General features: G+C 36.5%; 1 protein-coding gene across 1 annotated transcript in view; it reads left to right on the top strand.

The window, feature by feature from the left end:
- The window catches only part of FGF10 (fibroblast growth factor 10), a 101561-nt gene extending 77050 nt beyond the window's left edge, over positions 1-24511 (top strand). The window contains exons 2-3 of the mRNA XM_037799355.1: positions 16965-17068; positions 24103-24511. Of these exons, the coding sequence (XP_037655283.1) occupies positions 16965-17068; positions 24103-24300 (302 nt within the window). The 3' untranslated portion in view covers positions 24301-24511. The remainder of the gene's footprint in view (positions 1-16964; positions 17069-24102) is intronic.
- Positions 24512-24820: the final 309 nt, after the last annotated feature.

Genomic DNA, 24820 nt, shown 5'->3' with positions numbered 1-24820 from the left:
ATGAACCCCACTTGGTCATGGTGTATGATTTTTTTAATGTGTCTTTGGATTCGATTTGCAAGTATTTTGTTGAGGATTTTTGCATCTATATTCATTAGGGAGATTGGCCGGTAGTTTTCCTTTTTTGTAGCATCTTTGCCTGGTTTTGGTATTAGATTGATGTTAGCTTCATAAAATGAGTTAGGTAGTGTTCCATTTTTTTCAATGTTTTGAAAGAGTTTGAGTAAGACTGGTGTCAGTTCTTTCTGGAAAGTTTGGTAGAATTCCCCTGTGAAGCCATCTGGCCCTGGGCATTTATTTGTGGGAAGATTTTTGATGACTGATTGGATCTCTTTGCTTGTGATGGGTTAGTTGAGGTCTTCTATTTCTTCTCTGGTCAGTCTAGGTTGTTCATATGTTTCCAGGAAATTGTCCATTTCCTCTACATTATCCAGTTTGTTGCCATACAGTTGTTCATAATATCCTCTTATAATTTTTTTAATTTCTTCAGGATCTGCAGTTATGTCACCTTTTTCATTCATTATTTTGTTTATATGGGTCTTCTCTCTTTTTGATTTTGTCAGTCTAGCTAGGGGCTTGTCAATCTTGTTGATCTTCTCAAAGAACCAACTTTTGGTGATATTTATCCTCTCTATTGTTTTTTTGTTCTCTATGTCATTTATTTCTGCTTTAATCCTTGTTATTTCTTTTCTTGTACTTGGTTTAGGATTGCTTTGCTGTTCATTTTCTAGCTTCTTCAGTTGATCCATTAGTTCTTTGATTTTGGCTCTTTCTTCCTTTTTAATATATGCGTTTAGTGCTATAAATTTCCCCCTTAGCACTGCTTTTGCTGCATCCCATAGGTTTTGGTATGTTGTGTTCTCATTTTCATTCATCTCTATATATTTAGCAATTTCTCTTGCTATTTCTTCTTTAACCCACTGATTGTTTAGGAGTGTGTTGTTTAACCTCCAGGTATTTGTGAATTTTCTAAGTCTCTGATGGTTATTGACTTCTAATTGTATTCCATTGTGGTCAGAGAATGTGCTTTGAATAATTCCAATCTTTTTAAATTTATTGAGGCTTGTTTTATGTCCCAGCATATGATCTATTCTGGAGAAAGTTCCATGAGCACTAGAAAAGTATGTGTATCCTGGTGATTTGGGATGTAATGTCCTGTATATGTCTGTTAAATCTAATTCATTTATCAGATTGTTTAGGTTTTCAATTTCCTTTTTGGTCTTCTGTCTGGTTGATCTATCTATAGGAGAGAGTGATGTGTTGAAGTCTCCCACAATTATTGTGGAAACATCAATTGCTTCCTTTAGTTTTGCCAGTATTTCTCTCATGTATTTTGTGGCACCTTGATTGGGTGCATAGACATTTACGATTGTTATTTCTTCTTGCTGAATTGCCCCTTTTATTAGTATGTAGTGGCCTTCTTTGTCTCTCAAAACATCCCTGCATTTGAAGTCTATTTTATCTGAGATTAATATTGCTACACCTGCTTTCTTTTGGCTGTAGCTTGCATGAAATATTTTTTTCCATCCTTTCACTTTCAGTTTCTTTGTGTCCCTGTGTCTAAGATGAGTCTCTTGTATGCAACATATTGATGGTTCATTTTTTTTGATCCATTCTGCGAATCTATATCTTTTAATTGGGGAGTTTAATCCATTTACATTCAACGTTAAAACCGTGAAGGCATTTCTTGAATCAGCCATCTTATCCTTTGGTTTATGTTTGCCATATTTTTCCCTCTCTCTATTAATATCCTTTATTGTACCCATACCAAATCTCTTTAGTACTGAACCTTTCTCCAAGTCTCTCTGTCCTGTCTTTGTTTCTCTGTCTTTAGGGCTCCCTTTAGTATCTCCAGTAGGGCAGGTCTCTTGTTAGCAAATTCTCTCAGCATTTGTTTGTCTGTGAAAAATTTAAGCTCTCCCTCAAATTTGAAGGAGAGCTTTGCTGGATAAAGTATTCTTGGCTGGAAATTTTTCTCACTCAGAATTTTAAATATATCGTGCCACTGCCTTCTCGCCTCCATGGTGGCTGCTGAGTAGTCACTACTTAGTCTTATGCTGTTTCCTTTGTATGTGGTGAATTGCTTTTCTCTTGCTGCTTTCAGAACTTGCTCCTTCTCTTCTGTGTTTGACAGTGTGATCAGTATATGTCTCGGAGTGGGTTTATTTGGATTTATTCTATTTGGAGTTCGCTGAGCATTTATGATTTGTGTATTTATGTTGTTTAGAAGATTTGGGAAGTTTTCCCCAACAATTTCTTTGAATACTCTTCCTAGACCTTTACCCTTTTCTTCCCCTTCTGGGACACCAATAAGTCTTATATTTGGATGTTTCATATTATCTATCATATCCCTGAGGTCCATTTCGATTTTTTCAATTTTTTTCCCCATTCTTTCTTTTATGCTTTCATTTTCCATTCTGTCATCTTCCAGGTCACTGATTCGTTGTTCAACTTCCTCTAGTCTTGTACTATGAGTGTCCAGAATCTTTTTAATTTGGTCAACAGTTTCTTTAATTTCCATAAGATCATCCATTTTTTTATTTAGTCTTGCAATGTCTTCTTTATGCTCTTCTAGAGTCTTCTTGATTTCCTTTATATCCCATACTATGGTCTCATTGTTCATCTTTAGTTCTTTGAGTAGCTGCTCTAGGTGCTGTGTCTCTTCTGGTCTTTTGATTTGGGTGCTTGGGCTTGGGTTATCCATATCGTCTGGTTTTTTCATATGCTTTATAATTTTCTGTTGTTTTTGGCCTCGTGGCATTTGCTGAACTTGATAGGGTTCTTTTAGGGTTTGTAGACCTATTGAAGTCCTTATCTCTAATTTATCAGATCTACAGCTTCGTGGAGTACACTTTCTCTAACTAACCAGCAGGTGGCGTCCACGAGCCACCTGTTCTCCACAAGCCAGTTCTCCCCTGCTTAGCCTTTTTGTTGAGTGGGGGAGTGAGTCTTGTGGGGCCCAATTGGTGTACCAAGCTTGCGTGTGTAGTTGGTGTTGCCTGCCCTGCATGTGGGGCGTGTTTCTGGGCAGTCGGGGAGGGGGGGGTGGCCCTAACAATCAAATCTCCCTGATGATCCTAGAGTTTTAAAGCTGGTGCAATAGTCTAATCCTTCAGTTCAGTCCTGCCACAGTTTGTCTCTGCCACTGACCCACAAGTCCTTGGTATTGGCGTATGGCTCCTGAGACTTGCAAGTGGGCCCCTCTTCCAGGCTGTGCACCCCGGGTCCTCTGTTGAGGGATGACTGTGCTATGTCACAGGTGAGTGCCGTCCCCCCAGGGCAGTTCTGGGCTGCTGGGCTGTGTAGGGAGGCTCCCAGTCTGCTCAAATGATGGCTGAATGGGGCTTTGTTAATTCACACTGCTCCACCTTCCCAACTCTGGGACAATCAGCTGAGGTTGCAGGGAAGGCTAATGTCCACGCCCAGTTTTGTGGTGTGTGCCTGTTATTTGAAGCACTTCCGTCACACTGGGTTGTCTGGGGCAGCTCTGGGCTATGGGGCTGGCGATGGGCAGGAGTGTTTCCTGTCCACCAGGATGGTGGCTGTGAGTGGACACCCCCCTTTTCTTGGGTAGTTGTGGTGTTTAGTGAATTTTCTCAGCCACTGGATTATTGCCTTTTGTCTCAGAGCTCTCTTAGTTCTGCTCTTGACTTGATGTGCCCAAATTGAAAGTCTTTGAAGCTTTCTGTATTGGGCTTCTTAGAGTAATTGTTTTAGAAAAAGAAAAAAGGATTTAAAAAAAACAAAAACAAAAACAAAACAAAACAAAAAAAACGGCCCTCCTCAGAGATCTAATGGGTTATTGAAATGCTAATAGACAAAGCAACCAGGGCCATTAAGGAAGGGTCCACAGGGCAGAGAGATCAGCTTTTCTTCGGGATTTGCATATGCGCCTCAAGGCCTGAGCTCCGCCCTTCCCCTTTCTGTGTTCACCAGAACTCCAAAAATCCTCCGCTTTTATTTTGGAGTTTTTCGTGTTGTTTTTTTTCTATGCCTGTCTCCTCTCTGCTGGGCTGGCTGCTCTCAGATTCTCTGGTGTCTGGTCTCAGTCTATCTATGGTTGGAGTTTGGATCAGTAGAATGAGTTTCCGATAAGGGCTGCCACTGCAGTTCTCCCTTCTCCTTCCCGGAGCTGACAGCCCCTCCTCCCACGGGACTGAGCCTGGCAGGGAGGGGCGCGGGTCCCCTGGCCGCAGAAACTTACAGATTTCGCTGATCTCAGCAGTTCGACATTTTCATGACTGTTGTATGAAGTATGCCCAAAGACAGATTGCTCTGTGGTGTCCAGTCCACGCAGTTCCTGGCTTTCTACCTACTTTCCTGGAGGAGTAACTAAAACATACAGCTCACCAGTCTGCCATCTTGCCCCGCCTCCTTTGCCATGTTTTTGATGGTAATTTGGCAAATTATTTCTAAATTTGTACAGTCTTCTCTAGTTGCTGTTTTTCACTACCCCATATCTAAGCACCAAAACTTAATTACCATAGATTACTATAAATTAGTTATGTGATTTAGGTTGAATTCAATAAATATCTGACAATATTTTACAAGATAATCAGGACTGAGCAAGTCAAGTCAAATTCCTTCTTGCAATTGACTTAAGTACATTAAATAATATTGAGTATCTTTTCTTTTGGGGGGGATGCTTTCAGAGTTTTGGTAAATAGATGTAAATGGAAACATTTCTTCAAAATATATTGGGGGTTTTACCAGCTGAACCTAGGTATACTGAAAAGAAGTTTAAAAGAATTTTTCTTTGAATATTGTTCGATTTTTCCATAATTTTAAAAGTTTTATCTATTTTTGCTAAAAGTTTAATTGAAATTTGCAATTGGCATGGTCCGGATATCTATTTTAATATGAGATATACAAAATCAAGTTAGTCAAATAATTTATTTCTTTCAGTTTTTCTTCTCTGTCAACTTTTGGTTTGGGGTTTCCCATTAACCTCTTTTGTCCTATAATCTGGATCCCCAAAATAGCTTGTGTTCATGAGAACTCACATACATAGTAGTGGTAATCTATCTTCTACTCTGAAATGCTGAACTTTCAGTATGTTTTATTCATAACAGTTCATTAAGACTTGTAGCAGGATGAGCATGAAATAACCCTTGTATGAATATATATATATAACTAGCTACGCGGTTTTTGCTACACTTATTTGCCTCTCAGCATTTTTCAAAGGTCTCCTAAGTATTGCTTCTGATTACTTGGGACTAATACCTGCATAAAGTGTTTCCCTTATCCATCAGTTTTCACTTTCAAATTTGGAACAGATAGATCATATTTTCTCTTAAAAGGTATGTTCACTTTTTCAAGAGCATAATATGTTAAGCCAGTTTAAGCCCTGGTTTTAAAGTAAGATGTCATATTGAATTAATTCTTTATCTTTGTCCACCAAGGGCAAATAGATCATAATGTGTCAGGTAGAACTTACTCTGTCCAAGAATCTTTTTATACATAGTTCATTAACTCAGGACTTAGTGAAAACAACAAAATGTACTTAATGAGAGTAACAAAAACCCTAACTAACGTTCTGCTTCCCATGTATAATTACATAGAAAAATAAAGGATATCCATTGGGTTCTAAGATCAATTCTTGATTACACCCAACCAAAGGAAGAATTTATTACCCACCCACCACCCTCCACACACAATGTGGTTAAGGTAATAGTATCTGTTCTTAGAACATCTTCCCTTTGCCTTGATGTTGCTTTTCCCATGTTGTCTGTGTTAGAATGTCTAACTCTTTACTAAGTTTTCATTTTGACCATATACTTTACCAAAATACCACTTTTAAGTACCAGGACAACACTTTACATTAATTTCTATGAAAGTATTCTCTCCAATGTGTTCTGAAAAATACTGGCTGCATCCTTTACCAGTGATTAGAAATGAATGTGTGATACTGTTGTCCTCTCTCTCCAATCTAAGGGTTCTCTTTTCTTTGCCAGGGCATTTCCATTGACTTTGCGGATAAAGAATCCCTTCCACCTTGCTACCTGGCCAAAAAGGGCAATCTCCATTCCAGAGGGCCATGACTTTCTGAGTATCTTGGTTAAACAGTACCTTTTCAGCAGAAGCCACAATTCTTTATTTGCCCAATATCATATATGTTACAGAAATATGTAGTTTAATATGTGGCAAATGAATCAATGTTGCAATTTGGCAAGTATATACAAATAGATAAGTTGACTTTTTGCACAATAACACTCACATACCAATAGCAAGTATTATAATTACCCATTATCTAAGTGACCACGGAAAGAGTCTTTGAAAGTGTTAAGAAGCTAATTTTGCATAATTCCATACCATGTTGAAAATTTGGCAAATTTACAATATACATATTCACAGTAAGTGCGAGCTTGGACCATAAAATTTGTTGCTTCCACATAAAGAATTGTAAACTACTTTGAGCTTAGGTAATGTGTGAATATTTCAATGTATCAAGTAAGATTTTTCTTGTCAGAAACCAAAATCAATAGGTGTTCTGTTAAGCCATTTTATTCTTTTCATTAAATTCAGGAGAAAAGATGCTCTATATTATAATTAGTTATATTAAAAAAAATTCATAGAAAGCTTAGAAAATGTGGTAGACATTTAATAGCAATATCTTTAGGGTAAATGCTATGTTAGCATGGTGATCATTTATTGAAATATGCCGTGAAGTAATTCTTGTCACCTCTTATGTTGGCTTTTAAATTTTTTCTTCCTTAATAAATAAAATGCAGTAAATGAGCTCAAATAAAATGAATTGTTTCTGTGCAAAGAATAAGCTACATTAGTCTATTAAACTTTAAGTAGATATAAAATCTTTGCTTGGCTGCCAAAAGTTTGTAAATGTTTATGGGGGCCTCTCCTGGTGTGGTGGAAAGAACAGGGACAAAGTATTTCAGGCTCTAACTAACCTCTTGAGCTGCTTGAATAAGCCTTCAAATCTGCCTGGGTGCATCAGTATCCTCACTCCTATGGAAGAGAGTTGAAGATGAATGAGACACTATCTAGGTTGCTTCATGATTTCCTCTGATTCTTCAATTTTCTCTTAAGCTTTAAATGATTTGAATTTTCGTCACTAAAAAAATAAATGATACTAGGTTTTTGTTTTTTTTCCTTAGTAATTTTTGCTGATTTTAGGGCTTTGAAGTCTATACTTTGAATTAGATTGATCAGATGTTTTGAGTGAAGACGGAGTATTTCTCAGAAGAATCTATAAATGACTTACAATTTTTGTAGGGAAAGAGATGGCAATTGACTTACTTGCCAAAGCCACCTTATCATAGCTCTAATTTAGGGGTTGGTTGGTTTTTACTACTCCATAACAAATTTTCTAATATTATTTTGCATTATCCATCAATTTTTCCAGCAGCAATAAAATTGCATTGATGAGCCCATATTTTCACTTGCTTGTTGGTGTTTGTAACTCTTAAATATACAGAATGGCAGATTCTCCTTCCCTCCAAGATTCAATGAGGAGGCACAAGCCACATAGGGATTCCCTCAGTCTTTTCCCCCAAATGTAAATTGCAGGAGATAGGATAAGAACAAGGCCAAAGTTGGGGTGTGACCAGGATGCTCTGGCAAAAAAAAACAGGATTTCTAACTTTCCAGAATTTTTTGCAGGGTTTATTTATCTATTAATGGAAATGGGGGCAGGGGAGACAAAACTTGTGAGTAGCTTTAAAAAGCTTTATATAAAAATATGTTTTCTAACATAGAAATAAGTTTGTCTTCCAAGAAGAAATGTTTCCAGTAAATACTCCTTACCTTGCTCACCGCTTTACCATTCAAATGAATTGTAGTGGGCTTTTCTGAGGTTATCTTCAGTTTCCCATTCTAAACTCTTCTGTTTTGTGCTATTTCTCATCATTTATCCCATTGTAAAGTGGGATCAGATGTTGATTATCTTGGATCATAGAAATGAACCAAACATCTAAGTGTTTCCAGTGTGTTTGCTTTTTTTCCTTTCTTTTTTCCCCCCCGTAATTTGCTCACAGTTGGGAATTGAGGTAAATTTCCTATCTACAGGGGCACGAGAAGTTTTGCTAGATTTTTATTTCACCCAAAATTAGCTACTTTTCTTAGTTTGTAAGTTAGTCAAATTTGTATTGGCACTTAATTTGGAGAATTCCCAAGAATTTCCTCTCTTAGAAACAGTTCATTTATGTCTCATTGTGGACATATCCTAAGAGCACAGAAGGTAATATTTGAGAACATGGCATTATACAATATTGGTAAGTGATTATCCATATTGTGACATATTCCCATAAAGTTAAATGGACAAAAAAACTCCCTACTGGTGAATAAAAAATTAGAAAGAAAATGTCAAGTTTTCTAAATCCATTATTCTAGCACAGTGTTGTGAAAAAAACACACTCAAAAGCCATGTGCAAATATTTGTTGACTAATGAGCAGTGTGGAAGACCCCAGAATTACATTTCCTTTGTAATAAAAATGCAATAAGAAATGAATCTTTAACACACTTGAACAATTAATTTACAGCTGGAGAAAATTGTATTTGTAAGGTTCTTATATAATGTTAGGTCACTGGCAATGATTAAACTCAAATAGTGGCCAATTGAATCTAGCCTTTAATTGAGAAATGTTATAGGATTTGCCAATGTGTTCTTCAATAATGCCAAGCTAATCATTGCATTTATTCTACCAAGTGAGAATATGAAAGGTCATTTTGGTCTTTAGAAAATGGGGAAAGCTATATCTCCTTGTACAGAGTTGTTAAGGATTTTGTGCTAATGCAGGTCCTGTTTCTCTCTGCAATTCTAAATGAATGTCAAGGGTATCTGAAAGAACTGTGGCAGATAGAGAAATTAAATAGCTCTACTGCATTATGCTGAAAAGGCAGCCAGAGTCTATAATAGTACAAGGTGAACCAGATCTGGATTAATAATTAACCCACTCTCTTATCCTTCTTTTAAAGGGGGTGAGATCATTCTAGGGCAAGTATATGCCTTCAACTCTGAGTGGGGAGAGGGTACGGGGTATCAGGTGAATTCCTGTTTTTTGGTAGCAGTTTCTTGGCCATAAGTATGACTTTAAGAGATCTATATAGTCCTTTAATTTTTAGTGTCAACAAAATTAGCCCTTTGAGAATGCCTATGAAATACTTAAAGGAATAATTAAAGCACTTAAGTTTCCACTGACATTTCCACACTGTTATTATGCAAAACAAAAGAAAATACTAATAATAATCTAATTTAAGTTTTAAAAGATTGACTACAGACAACAATGTAGTATATTTGTACACAAATCCCAAATCCTCATTATAACAGTTATACAGATGTTGAGTACCACACCTATTAAAAACAAGCCAAAGAAAAACTCAGTACTTCTTTCCTCATTCTTTAAAAATTGTTCTTTGGTGTCAAGCTGCTGCCATTGTTTGCATCTATTCCTGTTTGTCATTCTGCTTCTCTGCATGTTCCTGTCAATGCTTTTTTATATCAAACGTTGCCTCTGTTTCTGAATCACAGTGTCCAAAATAGTGTGTGGTCCCTGGGCCAGCACCATCAACATTGCATGGGAACATGCTAGAAATGCGAATTCTCTGGTCCCACTTAGATCTACTAAATCAAAAATCCCAACAATCTATGTTTAAACAAGCCTTCCAGGTGATTCTAATGCATGTTCAAGTTTCAGAACCATGGTATAGAAGATTGGTTAACTTACCACCATTCTGATTCAGCAGATAGTAACTTTATTCTCTGTATAGTCCACTCACTCTGACTATGCAACCCTGTGAACTCGAGGCAATTTGCCTCAGTTAACAAATGAGGTAGTATCATTGACTTATCCAAGTCACATAGCTCACTGAGTAGCAGAGCTGAGATGTAGTCAAGCTCTTATGGTCTCTTAGAGCTGCCACTTATTTCTCTTTCATTTTCAGCCAACCTCCTCACTTAATTTCATCTCATGAAATATTTCTTTGCTGTTCCTATTAAAAAGTTGTGTGTGTGTACAAGTGTGGTTGTTAGCTACCTCATCGTGATCATGTGTATGGAGAGTCATATATGAGAGAGAAATGAGATGGGGAAATAATAGGCAATTATATAAGAAACAAAATTAATATCATAAATGTTGCTCCATTTACTCTCAACATAGAACAATTACTTAGCTGCATTTTGACATTCTTTCAAGTCAGTTACGCTAGAATGTAGATGCACTTTTGGAAATTGTTGAATCAGCTAAATATGCAATCCTGAACAGGGACAGAGCATGTGGGCCACCTGTTCTCTTCTTCCTTTTTGCATCCCCTACTTGTGGACTATTTTGCTGGGCACACACCACCCAGGAATTTGGAGAGAGTTTTCTACCCCATAATTTCTGTGAGTTTTTTTTTTTTTTTAATCTCATGTACTGTTTTGAGGCTTTAGTTAATTTAGCTCAAGTTCGCATTTAAAGAGAGGTCATAACATTTTTATTTTAAATAGTTCTAATTATTATGCTGGAAATGATATAGATATTGAAAACTACTGTGCATTTTCTCTAGACATAATCATACAGACCTAGAATCTAGTTTATTTTTCTGTGTAAAGTAGCCTTATATGGTTAAGCACCATGAGTGGAATCATGTTTTCAACATATTTACAGGTGTAAATAAATTAACTACTAGCTCAAATAATCATTGCTGTAAATTTGTTTCAATACCAGTTATTATGAAGCAAAATTATACCCAATTATATTATTTGCATATTATCTGATTATTATAATTTCTATGACATGAAAACAAATTGCTGCATTTGTTTTGTCATAGACATAAAACTAGGTATTTTTATGCTTCCTACAGATTAATGACATCACATTTGTGTAGATGTCACTTATCGGAGAGTCTCCACTCTCTGGAATACAACTATGAGCTTATCTAAATGAAATGCTGGCATTAGTAAACAAAAGCTCACGTTCTGTACTCAGAAAAGAACATCACCAAACCTTGCTCATAGTTTTGACTCGGTTCTAAAATGCTTACATATTAATTTCTCAGCTTGTTTGGAAACAGCTGCACAGGAGCTCCTGAGAGCATTCTGCTTTTCATGGAAGAAGAAGCCATCAAGCTAATGCTAATGCTCTTGAGTCATCAAGAAAAACACTGAATTTTGCTTAGTGATCCCCATAGATGAGCAAGGAAATGAATGAACCTAAACATTTAGGTACCACATGATTATTTTTTTTAATCAATATAGTTCAGGTGCTGAAAATTAATTTATATGGACATGTATCTCTTTATATTGACTAAATGTTTCGCTGCCATAAAACAATTTTGAAATCTATCAATCAAATGTTTGCTAGAATATCGGGAAAAGTATTTACAATGGATAAAGCTCACTTTATCATTGCTTTTGTTATTTTGCTATTATCAATTGTACTCACAGAAGCCAGATGTAGTAGAAAGAAAATGGGCATTGGGTTCGAACACCAAATCTACCTCACGTAGTGGGCTTGTTCTCAGCAATTTATTTAAATTCTACAAGGCTCAGTTTCAACATTTATAGCATATAATGCTTACAGTGTGCATTTTCTGAGGATTAGCTGAGAAATAAAATGAGATGTGAAAGTGTCTGACTCATGAGAGTCACTCCATATTATTTCCTGATTTTTGTGCTATTCACCTTCTTTAAATTCAGTCTACCCCAAATGAAATTTTTCTTAACTGGAAATGTTGCCTTGACCCTCCCTTTATACCCTAGTCTTTTTGACCCACATTAAAGATTCCCTTTCTCCTGATCTTAATAATGAATAGTTGCACACCATATATGTATTATTTAGAAAATGTAAAGGAGTTTCAGATTTATAATAGTTGACATTTACTTGATATAAAATATTTATATTTTGTAATTCATTGCCTTTACCTTTGAGCATGCAACTTTTGACATTTCCTTTTGCTTTTATATCCACTTATTTGGATGTGGACTTTTTACTTCATCTGAAAGTTTGGCAAATATGACTCTCCCACCAAAAGAAAACAAAATCTTCTATATATAATGAATATTCATTTTTCCTTTACTTGGCCAGTCATTGGACTGGCCACTCATTGATTCATTTATTCATTCAGTAAATACATATTGAGCACCTATTATGTGTCGTGCACTACTACAGTTAACAGAAAAACAAAATCTCTTTTAAAGCACTTATGAAAACCACCACTGTTTCTGTTTCTTTGAGGAAGATACAGTTAATGAGATGTAATACCTACAGTGATTCTGAAATGAAGACCACGTTTGGAGTCATTTAGTCCCACACTATTGGGTATGGCTACATAATCCCTAAGATACATAATGTAAATATGACAGCAACCCTCAGGAGGTCCCTAGGTCTTTTTACGTTAGAATAGAATAGATAAATCTGGGACACGTACAATTACAAGAAAGTAAGGGAAGGGAGCAGGTGATTTAGTATTAGAGTTTAGTATTTGTGCATTACATTATACTAATCTTGATATACTTCACTACATTGACTAAAATTATCAAGCAATATACAATTATAATCTATTTTGAGTTAAAATGTTTAGGGAAAAATAGCAGACTTGACTAATTCTGAATTCCTGAGGCTTTGACATTCATTGGACTGCTTCCGAATTTCACAATAAAATTTTGGGAATAGTACATTCCTCACCCAGGAAAGCACCACTCCTCCTCCTTCATTTTAGCTAGAATGACCACCACAAAGTGCTACTGGGAGATAGGGGTGAGGGGAGTTGGCAGAAGGGGAGGCAAACTGTGGCCCAAGCATACACTGAGCTCTTTCTCTCCCCCCTCCCCCACTTTTCTTTTCTCATGTATTTTTCTCTGCCTGAATGTTCCCCTCACCTGTCCAAATCCCCACCAGTTAAAATCATGCCCCTGAAAGGTCCATCTCAAACATCAACTATCTTTTACAGGAAGATTTCCTTATTATTTAAAGTCATGACAATGCATTTTAACTCTCATATAGCACTTAATATGTTTTCTTTATATTGTAATTATTTAATTATTTGCTTCCTTATCTTACCCAGTTTTATAACTACTTGAAGGCAAAGACTGTAACTTGTTTCTGTTTGCATTCTTCATAGGAAAAGCTAACACAAACCCTGCACATTGATGCTTAATAAATGTTGGTTGAATTAATTTACTCAAATAATATCTAGAATTCCTTTATATATTCATGTTCTGTTTATCCAGGAGATGATAATTGGATTTTGGCTTTATTTTTACAACTGGCTTTCCCCTTGTCAATATCTGTTCTATTGAATAAGCATTTTGCCCTTCTCTTTCTGAGTCCACAAAAACTGTGAGACTGTTACTGTTCAGGCTGGTTTATTTTAATAGCCCAAAGAGAGAAGCAGTCTTGGTCCAACATGATTGCTAAGGGGCAGGGGGGTGGGGTGGGGTAGGGGAGATAGAGCAGGTCTGATGTTTTTCTTCTGGAGATGAATAAGAAGCATAAACTGGGCAAGGTATTGTGAAGCTCACCTCCTAAGATTAACTACTCAGTGATTGATTAAAACAAAATCAATCCTAATTATTATGTGCTTATGCCCTGCAAGTTAAAAAAAAAAAAAAAGACATATATGAAATTGTGACTTCTAGGTGATTTCCATTTGAAGTTCATCAGTTGACAAAATCGTCCTCATTTCTATGGTGATGATCCATCACTAAATATAATTTATCAATTGATAGGAGCTGACTTTTGTCACTAGCACCTTTGTAATGTTGATTATTAAACTTTATTTTTCAAGAATTCAAAATATCATCCAAAATAAACATTATAGATTGCTGTTAGTTTACTTAAAAGTATTTGCTAAGTGTTGGTGTGTATTTAGTTCTATGCAATTCTAACGTGTAGATTTGTGTGACCACCACCATATTAAAACAGAGCTTCTTATCATGGGGCAATTTTGAGGAAGCCAATTTTAGCCACATACGGTCTTCATTGCTGTTTACTGAGGAGTTATTCTGAATAGGAGAATTTATTTGACCATATTAATACATTTTTTACCTTAAAATCAATTTGGATGAGATTTTTAGGAAAATTTCAGTTCTAATGGCAAGACCATCAATCAAATCACATTAATGTCTTATCCACAAATTTTGTACCCTAGGGAGGCTAGCCTTCAATTGGCATTTAATGTTGCATCAAAACATGTGTTTATAGCACTATAACAGTTATTAATCCAATGATCATCATGCAAAATTCCGAAACTCCTTTCCCAAAATACTTTCATAAGCAAACTCAAACATCCTCATTGAAGAACGGAGAGAACTAGGGAGATTCTAAATGAACAATACAAAAGTCTTCCAGACTTCAGTACCCCAGAAAGTCACTCTCACATATACAGATGTTCAGACTTCTATACTAAATGCTGTCATTGTCCATTACCCTCAAGATAATCGTTGTAACTTACTTATGGAACATTCAGAAAACATTTAGTTTCAGAATTTCAAAGGATCCTGAATCATCTAGGTCTTCCCATTTTCTATTCTTAAGCAATTTTAAAACTCTTCAACCTGTTTTGGTTGCTGACTGGGAAAAAATAGTAAATTGATTGATTGAATCTTTGAATGCTGAGTTCCTTTTTTGGGCAAAACAGAAAGAAACTCAGGTATTCACAGTAAATATGATCTACCATGTGCAGAGCACTTGTAGATACAATCAGTGAAAGATATGGTAATATTTCTATCACAAAGCTTTTCCTTTTACCAACTCAGTCTGTTACTATAGCATAATCCTATTCTTTTCACCTTCAAAAACCTTGATTTGTTCTTTGCTAAAATCATCCTTCATTCTTCTTCACTCTTGCAATTTCCAGTTGTAAAAGTGTACATAGGGGCACCTTGCAACTTACTGACAGTGCTTGCACGTCTCTTGGACTGGCAAATAAAAAGCAGCCTAAACATTTTGCCTGAGATTTCAACCTCCTGCCCTTCTCTAATTCCTCTGTTTGTGACATGAAGTAAGTATATTAGATTTTCCCTCTCTGAGACTCTGACATTGTCCTCTGTGACATTCCGACATCCCTGAGAGAATAACACATTAAGTTGTTAAGGACTATCATCTTGATGAGTCATTTGGTCAGAAGGTTTTCCAACAGGATTCCCTTGTAGGAATGGGAAAGAGGGGGGAGGCTTGGTGGAAAGGCAAAATAGTGAAGACAAAAGACAGAGGCTTGAGTACTGGGTCCATCATTACATGTCACCTTATCACCCTGTGGGTGAGTTATATAACCTCAGTTTTCTCATCTGTAATTGAAAGTAACAGTACCTCCCTAGAGGGTCATTGTAAGAATTGAAGAAATAAACTACAAGAAAGTACTTTTTAAAAACATGCAAATAAATACGTGCATATGAGTTTGTGCCTTGAAGGTAACTAACAGCATAAAGGAAAGGGATATTAAAATATAAATACTATCTCCTTTGCCTTCCAAAATATTTCCTTGGTCTTGGCTTGCCGATTGAGGGGTCTGCTGTGTTATGTCAGAGGCATCCTGCAGGATACATAAAAGGAAGAATAGTCCATGAATTTAGGAATATCTGACACAAGTCTCTCTGGTTACATCGACTTTGCAATGGGGGATGCTATTACCACTATAAAGCTGGTCAATCTGTGAGGGAAGAAGAAAGAAGGTTTTCGTGTCCTGAGAACAAGGTGCTCTTTCCCTTGGGAAGAGTATAAACCTTCATTTGTAGAGCACATTAAGATGGTGTTTCTTATGACAGGGAATACATGATAAGTGAAAACATGATCAACTTTCAGATTTTATGGATTAAGCCAATGGGAATTTGTATGTCCTGTTCAGAATTTATACAGCCAAGTTTAAGAGAGAAATTCCAAAATCTAGAACCATTTAGAGGAAAACTTCCCTTTAATAATACTTAAGGAGGCATTAAGCTCTAGGCATGTTCTAATCATTGAGTATATACCATCTCATTTATTCTTCACAAAGACACTAGATGGGAAGTGCTATTATGTTGCCCATTTTACAAATGAAATTGAGACTTGGAGCAATTTGGTGACTTTGCATGTGGTCATTCACCAATAAAAACAATGGAGCTGGATTCAAACCCAGACACTCTGGCTCCAGCGACCACATGCTAACTGCAGCACTGCTTCTCTATGCTGGGTAAGTTTTCCCAAGAGTTACAAAATAAATAGTAGTTTTAGTTCCTGTGGCCTTCTTAATCCATAATTAGTAGACACTATGAGTAGAACATCAAATGCCTTTCTTATAACTACCTACAGACTTTTTAGAGAAAATTAGACTTAGATGCCCCAATGCCGTCTTGTATATTAGTGGGAAAGTCTCCCTCCTATCAGTTTCCCTGAGTCTTTGATTCCTCCTAGGAAACAAAAGAGATCTTTAAAAAAACAATAATGGTAATGGATTTTCTCCCAACCCATAGTAGTGATTCTGCTGTTTTAAAGACAATGTGGATGTTGGGATTAGTCTTTCTGTATCTTAGAATGTCAACATATTTGCCCAGAATGAATTTATCAGCTAAATGTAGCAAAGAGATTTAGTTTACCTAAGTGTCCTACATAGAAGAAATAGTTTACCACTGTTTTTGCAGATTGAGATAAATCTGACATATTATTGGCATCTGCTATAGATTTAATTTAATACCATAGTACAGATGTGTGCTCTGATAAGTCTTTGTGAAATCTAGGCTAAGATGAGTAGACTTGTTACAGTATTTATGGAGTTGAAAATGCAGAACTAGCAAAGGAAACATTTTAATTAAAACAATATTTCCCCATATATGCTCAGAGTAAAATGGACAGGAATTCTAAAACTTTGCAACTTGTTGCCATATTATTTGCTGGATTTTAGGCATATCAAAAGAGTTCTTTTTTTCAATTTTGTTTTTAGTACCATCAAAAAACAAACTTGTGTCTGTTTTGTTTTGTTTTTTCTTTTCAAATAAATTTATATGACCCCTTAATTTTGAACCTTCTCAAATTTTATATTTTAATTTTAGGTATCCTGGAGATAACATCAGTGGAAATCGGAGTTGTTGCCGTCAAAGCCATTAACAGCAACTATTATTTAGCCATGAACAAGAAAGGGAAACTCTATGGCTCAGTAAGTTTGCTGCTCTTGTTTTCAAAATCCACTGCAGTAAATCATTACCCCAGTTTTGGAATGTTTCCCCCAGACACTGAATAGCTTTGTTATCGTTCCACTGCTAGCAAAGAGAGCCACAGTGAACTGGTCAGCAGAGTTTCGAGGGCTGGCAAAGCAGCTCTTCTAACGCTATAATCTACTCTGTTGTTTACCCATTAGTCTACCACACAGGCGCTTATTGGCATTTGTCAGTTAATGCTCTGAACTGCTCACCAGTTAGACTCTCACGGAAGCATGATGCGGTCAGACTGGCACGAGAGCTGCACACAACTTGGAGTTGAATTACGTGGAAAATAGCATATTGTGTGTATATTATAGCCGAAGATAAAACAGGGGCATGGATATTTTGTATTTTGATCAAACCTGAAGTGGAAAGACAAAAGAAAGTCATCATTTTGTGTGCTATTTAATCAACTCTAGAATTTTATCTACTTAGATAAGAGTTGTTAATTCAAATTATGCCTGAACATCATATATATGTGTAAATATCATTGCTTGCAATAGGGTCCTTATCGTTTACTACTTTTGGGTTTATCCATACTGTGTGTTCCATGCTAGGTTTTGAATATCACCTCTGCAACCTTGTATCACATGCATTTGAACCAATCTCCTTAGACTAAGATCTCACTTAAAAGAGTAGGTGATTATTTCTAGAATTAAAATTGTAATTGTAATTGCAATTAAATTGTAAATGGAATGACAATTTATCATGTCAGGTTTTTGGATGAAATATGACACACTCATAATCAGTATTTACTATGTGTGAGACACTATTTGGCACATCATACCATAGAAAGCATTATGGGAAATGGGCCTTGACTTCGAAGAATTTGCAATATATTTAGAGGCACAAATTTAGTAAATTTGGAATAATTACAGAATAATTAATTGTTAAATGTAAGGAAGGAGCAGGAGTAGTACAGTAGCTTTAGGTTAAAGTTAGTAACTGAACTTCAATCACTTAATTATCATTTGAATGATGACTGGAGTCGATCAGTTTGTAAAGATAATGTGGGCGCTTCTCATTACACCAGTCCCAGAGATAGTTCAAAGGGCATGCCAACTGAGTTTAAAAAAATTTTTCTGGATTCCAGTCCAAGGGAAGCCATGTATAAACTTGTTCTTAAAACATTTTAACAGGATTTTTCTTTCAGGGAACATATAGTGAGACCTATGACCAGGAATAAAACTGGAGAAGCAGAACTCTTAAATAGTCTCATTTTTTCCCTAACCAGATTGTGTGGCATTTTTACATTTTTCATGGGAGCAAAAAGCAGTTTCACTTTAAAATGTGCAGATAACTTGTTTTGTTTATTAGTATAAGGATGATTGTGGTGGCTGTCTAGAGCAGTGGTTTCAAACTTGAGCATGAATAAGAATCACGGAACGGCTTATTAAAACACACATTGACGGAACTCACCTCCAGATTTTCTGATTCACTAAGTCTGTGGTTGGGTCCAAGAATATGCATTTCAAGTACTGTCCCAGGTGCTGCTGATGCTGTCAGTCCAGTGACCACAATTTGAGAGCCACTGGTCTAGATATAGGATATCCTCGCATTTCATTCACATCAGGTCTACTTATAACTGGAGTATCGGGAATACTTGGGACGAGTCTTCTTGGCGAAGGTAAATGCTTTCTGTGTGAGGGTCAGAGGAATCTTACTCAAATTTCACCATTATGCTGGCTCCATTAATAAGTCTAGAATGGTAACTGCCCATTTTAAAAAGTGGTTCCATTTAGGAGTTCATATCAAAATCACTTTTGAGGACTTTTTTGTTATTCTTGTAATTAACATGCCTGGATCCCTCCTTGATCTATTACATTAGGTTAGTACACACCTAATATAATCTCTAGGTAACAGGATGACCAGACACATTCTTTGAAGAGATACTGATACATATATTTAGTCAAGAACCAACACTTAAAAGTGAAGCAACTTGACACTAATTAGGATTGAAGAACAAAATGTAAACAATTTTCATTGTAATAAAAATTGCAATAATTTTCAATTGATAAAATATACTTTGCAAAAAGTAACAGAAAGGAGAAATTGACAATTCTTAAATGAGCTGCAACATGGAAATATTTAATCCTTGGCCTCTGATTTCCCCCCGTTTTTCTTTTACTCCAGTACAGCTCATGTGCTGTGCTTATGCTTCTTTTTCTTGAGCTCCAAGCTCTGTGAATCATTTTCTGCCATCTGTATAGCTAAAGTAGACCCCCAGGTGCTTTCTATCACCTCACCACATTTTAATTATCTACAATGGCACTTATCTGATATTTCTCTTATTATTTCATTTCCTGTTGACTTTCTTCTTCCAATAGACTGTGAGCTTCAAGAGGTCAAGATCTACCTTGCTTTCCACTATATTCCCAGCACTTGAATCATACAGAGCATAGAGTTGTGGGATGAGGAAATCTACCCACCTCCCCTAGTGGCATAGCCCATTACAGCATATGCTCTCCACCTCTAGTCTGTTTCATAAAGAAACCCATCCTCTCACCACAATGAACTGTTTTTACAATTTTGCTTTACCACCATAGTGAAAAATCATGGTTTGCTTAAATAAAATGAAAAAATCTACTCAAATTGAATGTCCTGCTCAAGGTGAAATAAGGCTAACAGCTTTACATCTAAATGGTATACCATCAAAATTCGTGAATACACACCCAGTGTAATTCTATATACCATGTGACAACTCTTGTAATTCCTATCTTCATTTATTTCACATAATTTCCAATGATTCCATAAGCCTGCCTGAAAATCTCAATTAGACAAACACCCAGAGTGATTGACTAACCTTCTCTATATTCTAATTGCGCTCAGATAATTTCCTCTATTCTTTTTTAAGAAAGTATATTTTCTTATATTTTCATTATTAATTAGCTGAACAAGGCATCAATGTGTATTCTGAGTTTTCTTCTGATTGATAAAATTAAGTAACTATATTATAGAACTGTGTATAAATTGAAGGGGCTTTCATAGGGCATGATTTAAAGACCAAAGAAATTTCTCAGGCAGCTTAAGGAAATCCAAAACTTTTTCCAAGCCACAAACCCTGCTTTTGAAACCTTGCTCTAACCGAGAATTGTTTTTTAACTGTAGTATTTATAATTTGCCCAGATGCTATAAAAACATAGATTTCTAGGCCCCTCCTCTAGAGTTTCCAATGCAATATTTTCTGGTCCAGATGTATGTCACTGTTAAGAAATACTGCTCTCTATAAATTCATTTTGGGGAGCATCCATTCACACTCTTCCATAAACAGCTTCATTTCAAATATGAAATAACTTGAAATAATCTCAATCCTCCCTATACTCTCTAAACTGCATCTCCTTTATTAAAAATAAATATTATTATCCATGTAAAAATTCATCTATGCTTTGAAAATGATATATTTTTATACAGACTGAGGTGAATAAATAGGATAAAAAATTATACGGAGGATTTTAAACTCTTTTCTGATGCAGAATTTTTGTTTTATTAAAAAAATTCTTACTTTAAATAATTTACTTTTTCTTCTTACTTTCATCCAAATAAGTCACTACCTGAATGTTATATTTAAATGCTACTTTATGAACGAGAAACATTTTTAACTAATCAGTTCCAGGGAACAAAGCTTAAAATGGTTACACTAACACTACATATTCCTGCTTGTTATTGTTTTGATAATATTCTAAATTATGATCTAGCCCACAAAATCTGGGTGTTTTAATAGCCACATATTCAGGGATTGGAAATTTAGAAGAGATTTCAAAAAGTCCACAGTTAAGAGAAACTGAACTGCACATTAGGGGTCTCACCTGAAAGATGCCCATAATGTCCTCGGTTTGGATGGAGAAGCTGGAACCAGAAGGGTAAGATCCAAAATTCCTTAACTTCTTTACTTAGCTTTCTAACAGTAAAGAGAAGAGAGAAAGGAGGCATTTCTGAAGCCAGAGTCTTGAGATCATTGAGGTACCTCCTGCTCAGTTTTAACTCCAGAGTGGGATCCTGAATTTTAATTTTCCCAGCCTTAAAAACATGTGGTCACTTGAAAGAAAGCCAAGAGTCTATGGCTATAGAGTAGAATATTTCCAGAACAAAGTCATCAGTTTTATACAGTATCGGCTCTGCTAATCACCATGCTTATAATTTCTTTGATATGGTAATGCATGAAACAAGATATTCCATGTACTAGTTGTCAACCTTTTCTAGAGCTCAGAGCAAAATCTATCAAAATCCCAAGTGACATAGCCTGGCAGAGCGGCGGCCCCTGGCGGAGCGGCGTTTGTTCCGTGAATTCCTTCTTGGTGGGGTCCAGAAACTGGATAATCCACTCAGGGCAGGGGAGAGGTATAGAATCCCAGAATTTTTCAGGTTAAGAACCTGCTGTATGGAGGGGATCTAAGATGGCAGTGTAGAGAGGAGTGGAAGCTAACTAGTCCCCCTGGAACAACTAAGAAAAACCAGAAACAACTAGTAAATAATCCAGAATAACTGCAGAGGGACAAACGTGACCATCCACTCATCATACACCAACCTGAATTGGGAGGAATGCCCGAGATCACAGCATAAAATCTGTAAGTAAAAACTGCAGATCCAAATTGGGAGACCCCTCCCCCACAGCCCAATCTACAAAGCCTTGTGGTACCAGAGAAGCTCTCTCCTAGCAAGCAAATATAGCTCAGCTGAGCTCCAACTGGGGTTTTAATTAGCGAGTGTGAACTGCTCACTACGAGCTACGAATCCCCAACAAGTAGACAGAGGCTTTGGGTGACGACTGACCTTGGAGAGATGGAGGGTCGCCTTGGACTAGCTCTGAAGGGGACTCTCTGTTCCTTTTTTGGCTCAGTGGAGAAAGCCTTAGCCATTTTCAGTTCCCAGTTCTGTGACCCAGACCAGGGTGGAGACAGCACAGGCAAAGAGAGACCACTGAAATGCTAATCACCTCCCCGTAGGGGGTCTATCTTCTCTCAGAGAAAAGGGATGGGGTCCAGCTCTACTACCTGCCTCTCATTCAGAGCTTGGGGAAAAAGAGCCACACCTCCTTATACCAGTCAAGAATTATAGGCTAACAGGCACCTCCTGCTGGGCAGAAAAGCACAGTGACCGGAGGCATCAGAGGGTGTACCAATTTTCTAAGACACACCCTCAGGGAAACCAGATACTGAATATTTCTTCCTTCTGGGACCTGAGCCCATTCTGGTCTGGGGAGGTCTGATTGGGGTAACCAAGGAAACCATGCCTAGACAACAGGAAACTACAACCTACACCAAGAAAAATGAGGTTATGGCCAGGTCAGGGGAACAAACTTGCATTTCAACTGTGATGCAGGAATTGAAACAACTAATAATAAGTCAATTCAAAAAGTTTAGGGAAGATATGGTAAAAGAGCTGAACCATATAATGAAAACACAGGACATACATAAGGTAGAAACTGAAAGTTCAAAAAACCAACTGGCATAATCTATGGAAATGAAAGACACAACACAAGAGATGAATGACATAATGGAAACATACAACAGCAGATCTCAGAGACAGAAGAAAACACTCAGGAACTGGAGAACAAGGCATCTGAAAACCTACACACAAAAGAACAGATAGAGAAAAGACTGGAAAAATACAAGCAATGTTTCTGGGAACTTAAAGACAAAACAAAAAGCAAGAATTTATCTGTCATTGGTGTCCCAGAAGGAGAAGAGAAGGGAAATGGGGCAGAAGCAATAATAGAGGAAATAATCAATGAAAATTTCCCATCTCTTATGAAAGACATAAAATTACAGATCCAAGAAGTGCAGCGTACCCCAAACAGAAGATATCCGAATAGGCCTACGCCAAGACACTTAATAATCAGATTATCAAAATCAAAGATAAAGAGAGAATCCTGAAAGCAGCAAGAGAGAAGTGATCTATCACATACAAAGGAAGCTTGATAAGACTATGAGTGGATTTCTCAATAGAAACCATGGAGGCATGAAGGAAGTGGGGTGATATATTTAAGATACTGAAAGAGAAAAACCACCAACCAAGAATCCTATATCCAGCAAAACTATCCTTCAGATATAAGGGAAAGCTTAAAATATTCTCTGACAAACAGACAATGACAGAGTTTGTGAATAAGATACCTGCTCTACAGGAAACACTAAAGGAAGCACTGCAAACAGAAAGGAAAAGACAGGAGTGAGAGGTTTGGGAAACAATTTTGGGAGATAGTAGCACAGCAATGTAAGTACACTGAACAAAGATGACTGTGAATATGGTTGAAAGAGGAAGGCTGGGATCATGTGGGACACCAAAACAAAAGATGAATGATAAAGACTGGGACTGTGTAACTCAGGGAAACCTAGGGTGCTCAATGATTGTAATAAAAGGTACAAATATGTTAAAAAAAAAATCCCAAGTGACATAAAAACTAAAAAAATTAGCAAAATTGAGACATCTGGCATTTTGGAAGAGAAGATGACATCACTCCTCCTTGGTTATCTAGAATATGGTTTTGCTATTAGATCTGATTTCTTGTCATAGTGTATGGATTTATTGTAAATTTAAAGTAGATAAACTTACAAATTTGATAAGCCCATATTTTTTATGCAATTCTATTTTTCCATGGGACCCCTGGTTATTACCATGAAAGGATAATTATAACACTATTCTGTATCATTGGCCCATCAGAAATATTATTAATGGAATGCCTGTTTCTTGACAATCATTCTAAATACTTATGCCATGTCATATTCAAAGCACAGCAGCTTTTTAAAAGGGTCTGAATTATCATTGTAATGACCAATTAAAGTGAATCATATGCTTTCAAATTCAGAATTTGTTTTTTGCTTATGGCATTTACTTCGCAGTTTCCTGTTGTTATTATTGGGTATTAAGTGTACAACTTATGTATAAATGGCAACCACAAACAAAATCCTTGAAATGGGATTCTCTGAAGTGGTTTGTGTCAAATGGAATCAAGTATCATTGCCATAGAATATAAGATTTTGTTTTTCTTTTGCAGAAAGAATTTAACAATGACTGTAAGCTGAAGGAGAGAATAGAGGAAAATGGATACAATACCTATGCATCCTTGAACTGGCAGCACAATGGGAGGCAAATGTATGTGGCATTGAATGGGAAAGGAGCTCCAAGGAGAGGACAGAAAACACGAAGGAAAAACACCTCAGCCCACTTTCTTCCAATGGTGGTACATTCATAGAAGAAGGCAATGTTTGTGGATACAGCAGAACCAAAGGCTCTTTTGTCAGAAATAGTTGGTAATCTTCATGAAGACAGTAGCTCAAAGGCAAAGACACATTGCAGACATCTGCTTGCTTGAAAGAAAGGAAGCCTTTGAAGGTGTTTGTACTCACTGCTGACATATAATGTTCTTTTCATTCATTCTGTGTTATGCCTTATAATCGAGATGTAGGCAGATCAAATGGGATGGCAGTTATTCCCAAGTGAACAACATTGAGTTGGGTTTTTGTTTTGTCTAGTTTTTTGGTTGCTTTCTTTTTTTTTTTTTTTTTCTTTCTTAACCTCTGTGATAGAATCTAGAAGGCATAGGACAATCTGTGGAATGATCATTGGGGAAGTTAATTTATGGAATATGAACTCATATCAAAGACTTTCATTGCTCATTCAAGCCTAATGATTCAATGAGCAGTAAGACACTCAAGCATTTACTGGAAAGCACTTGGGTCGTATCATATACACAAACAAAGGAGTTTTGGATG

The sequence above is a fragment of the Choloepus didactylus genome, chromosome 11, assembly GCF_015220235.1.
Source record: "Choloepus didactylus isolate mChoDid1 chromosome 11, mChoDid1.pri, whole genome shotgun sequence".
In the NCBI taxonomy this organism is placed as follows: domain Eukaryota; kingdom Metazoa; phylum Chordata; class Mammalia; order Pilosa; family Megalonychidae; genus Choloepus; species Choloepus didactylus.
This window is presented reverse-complemented; position numbering and strand designations above follow the sequence as displayed.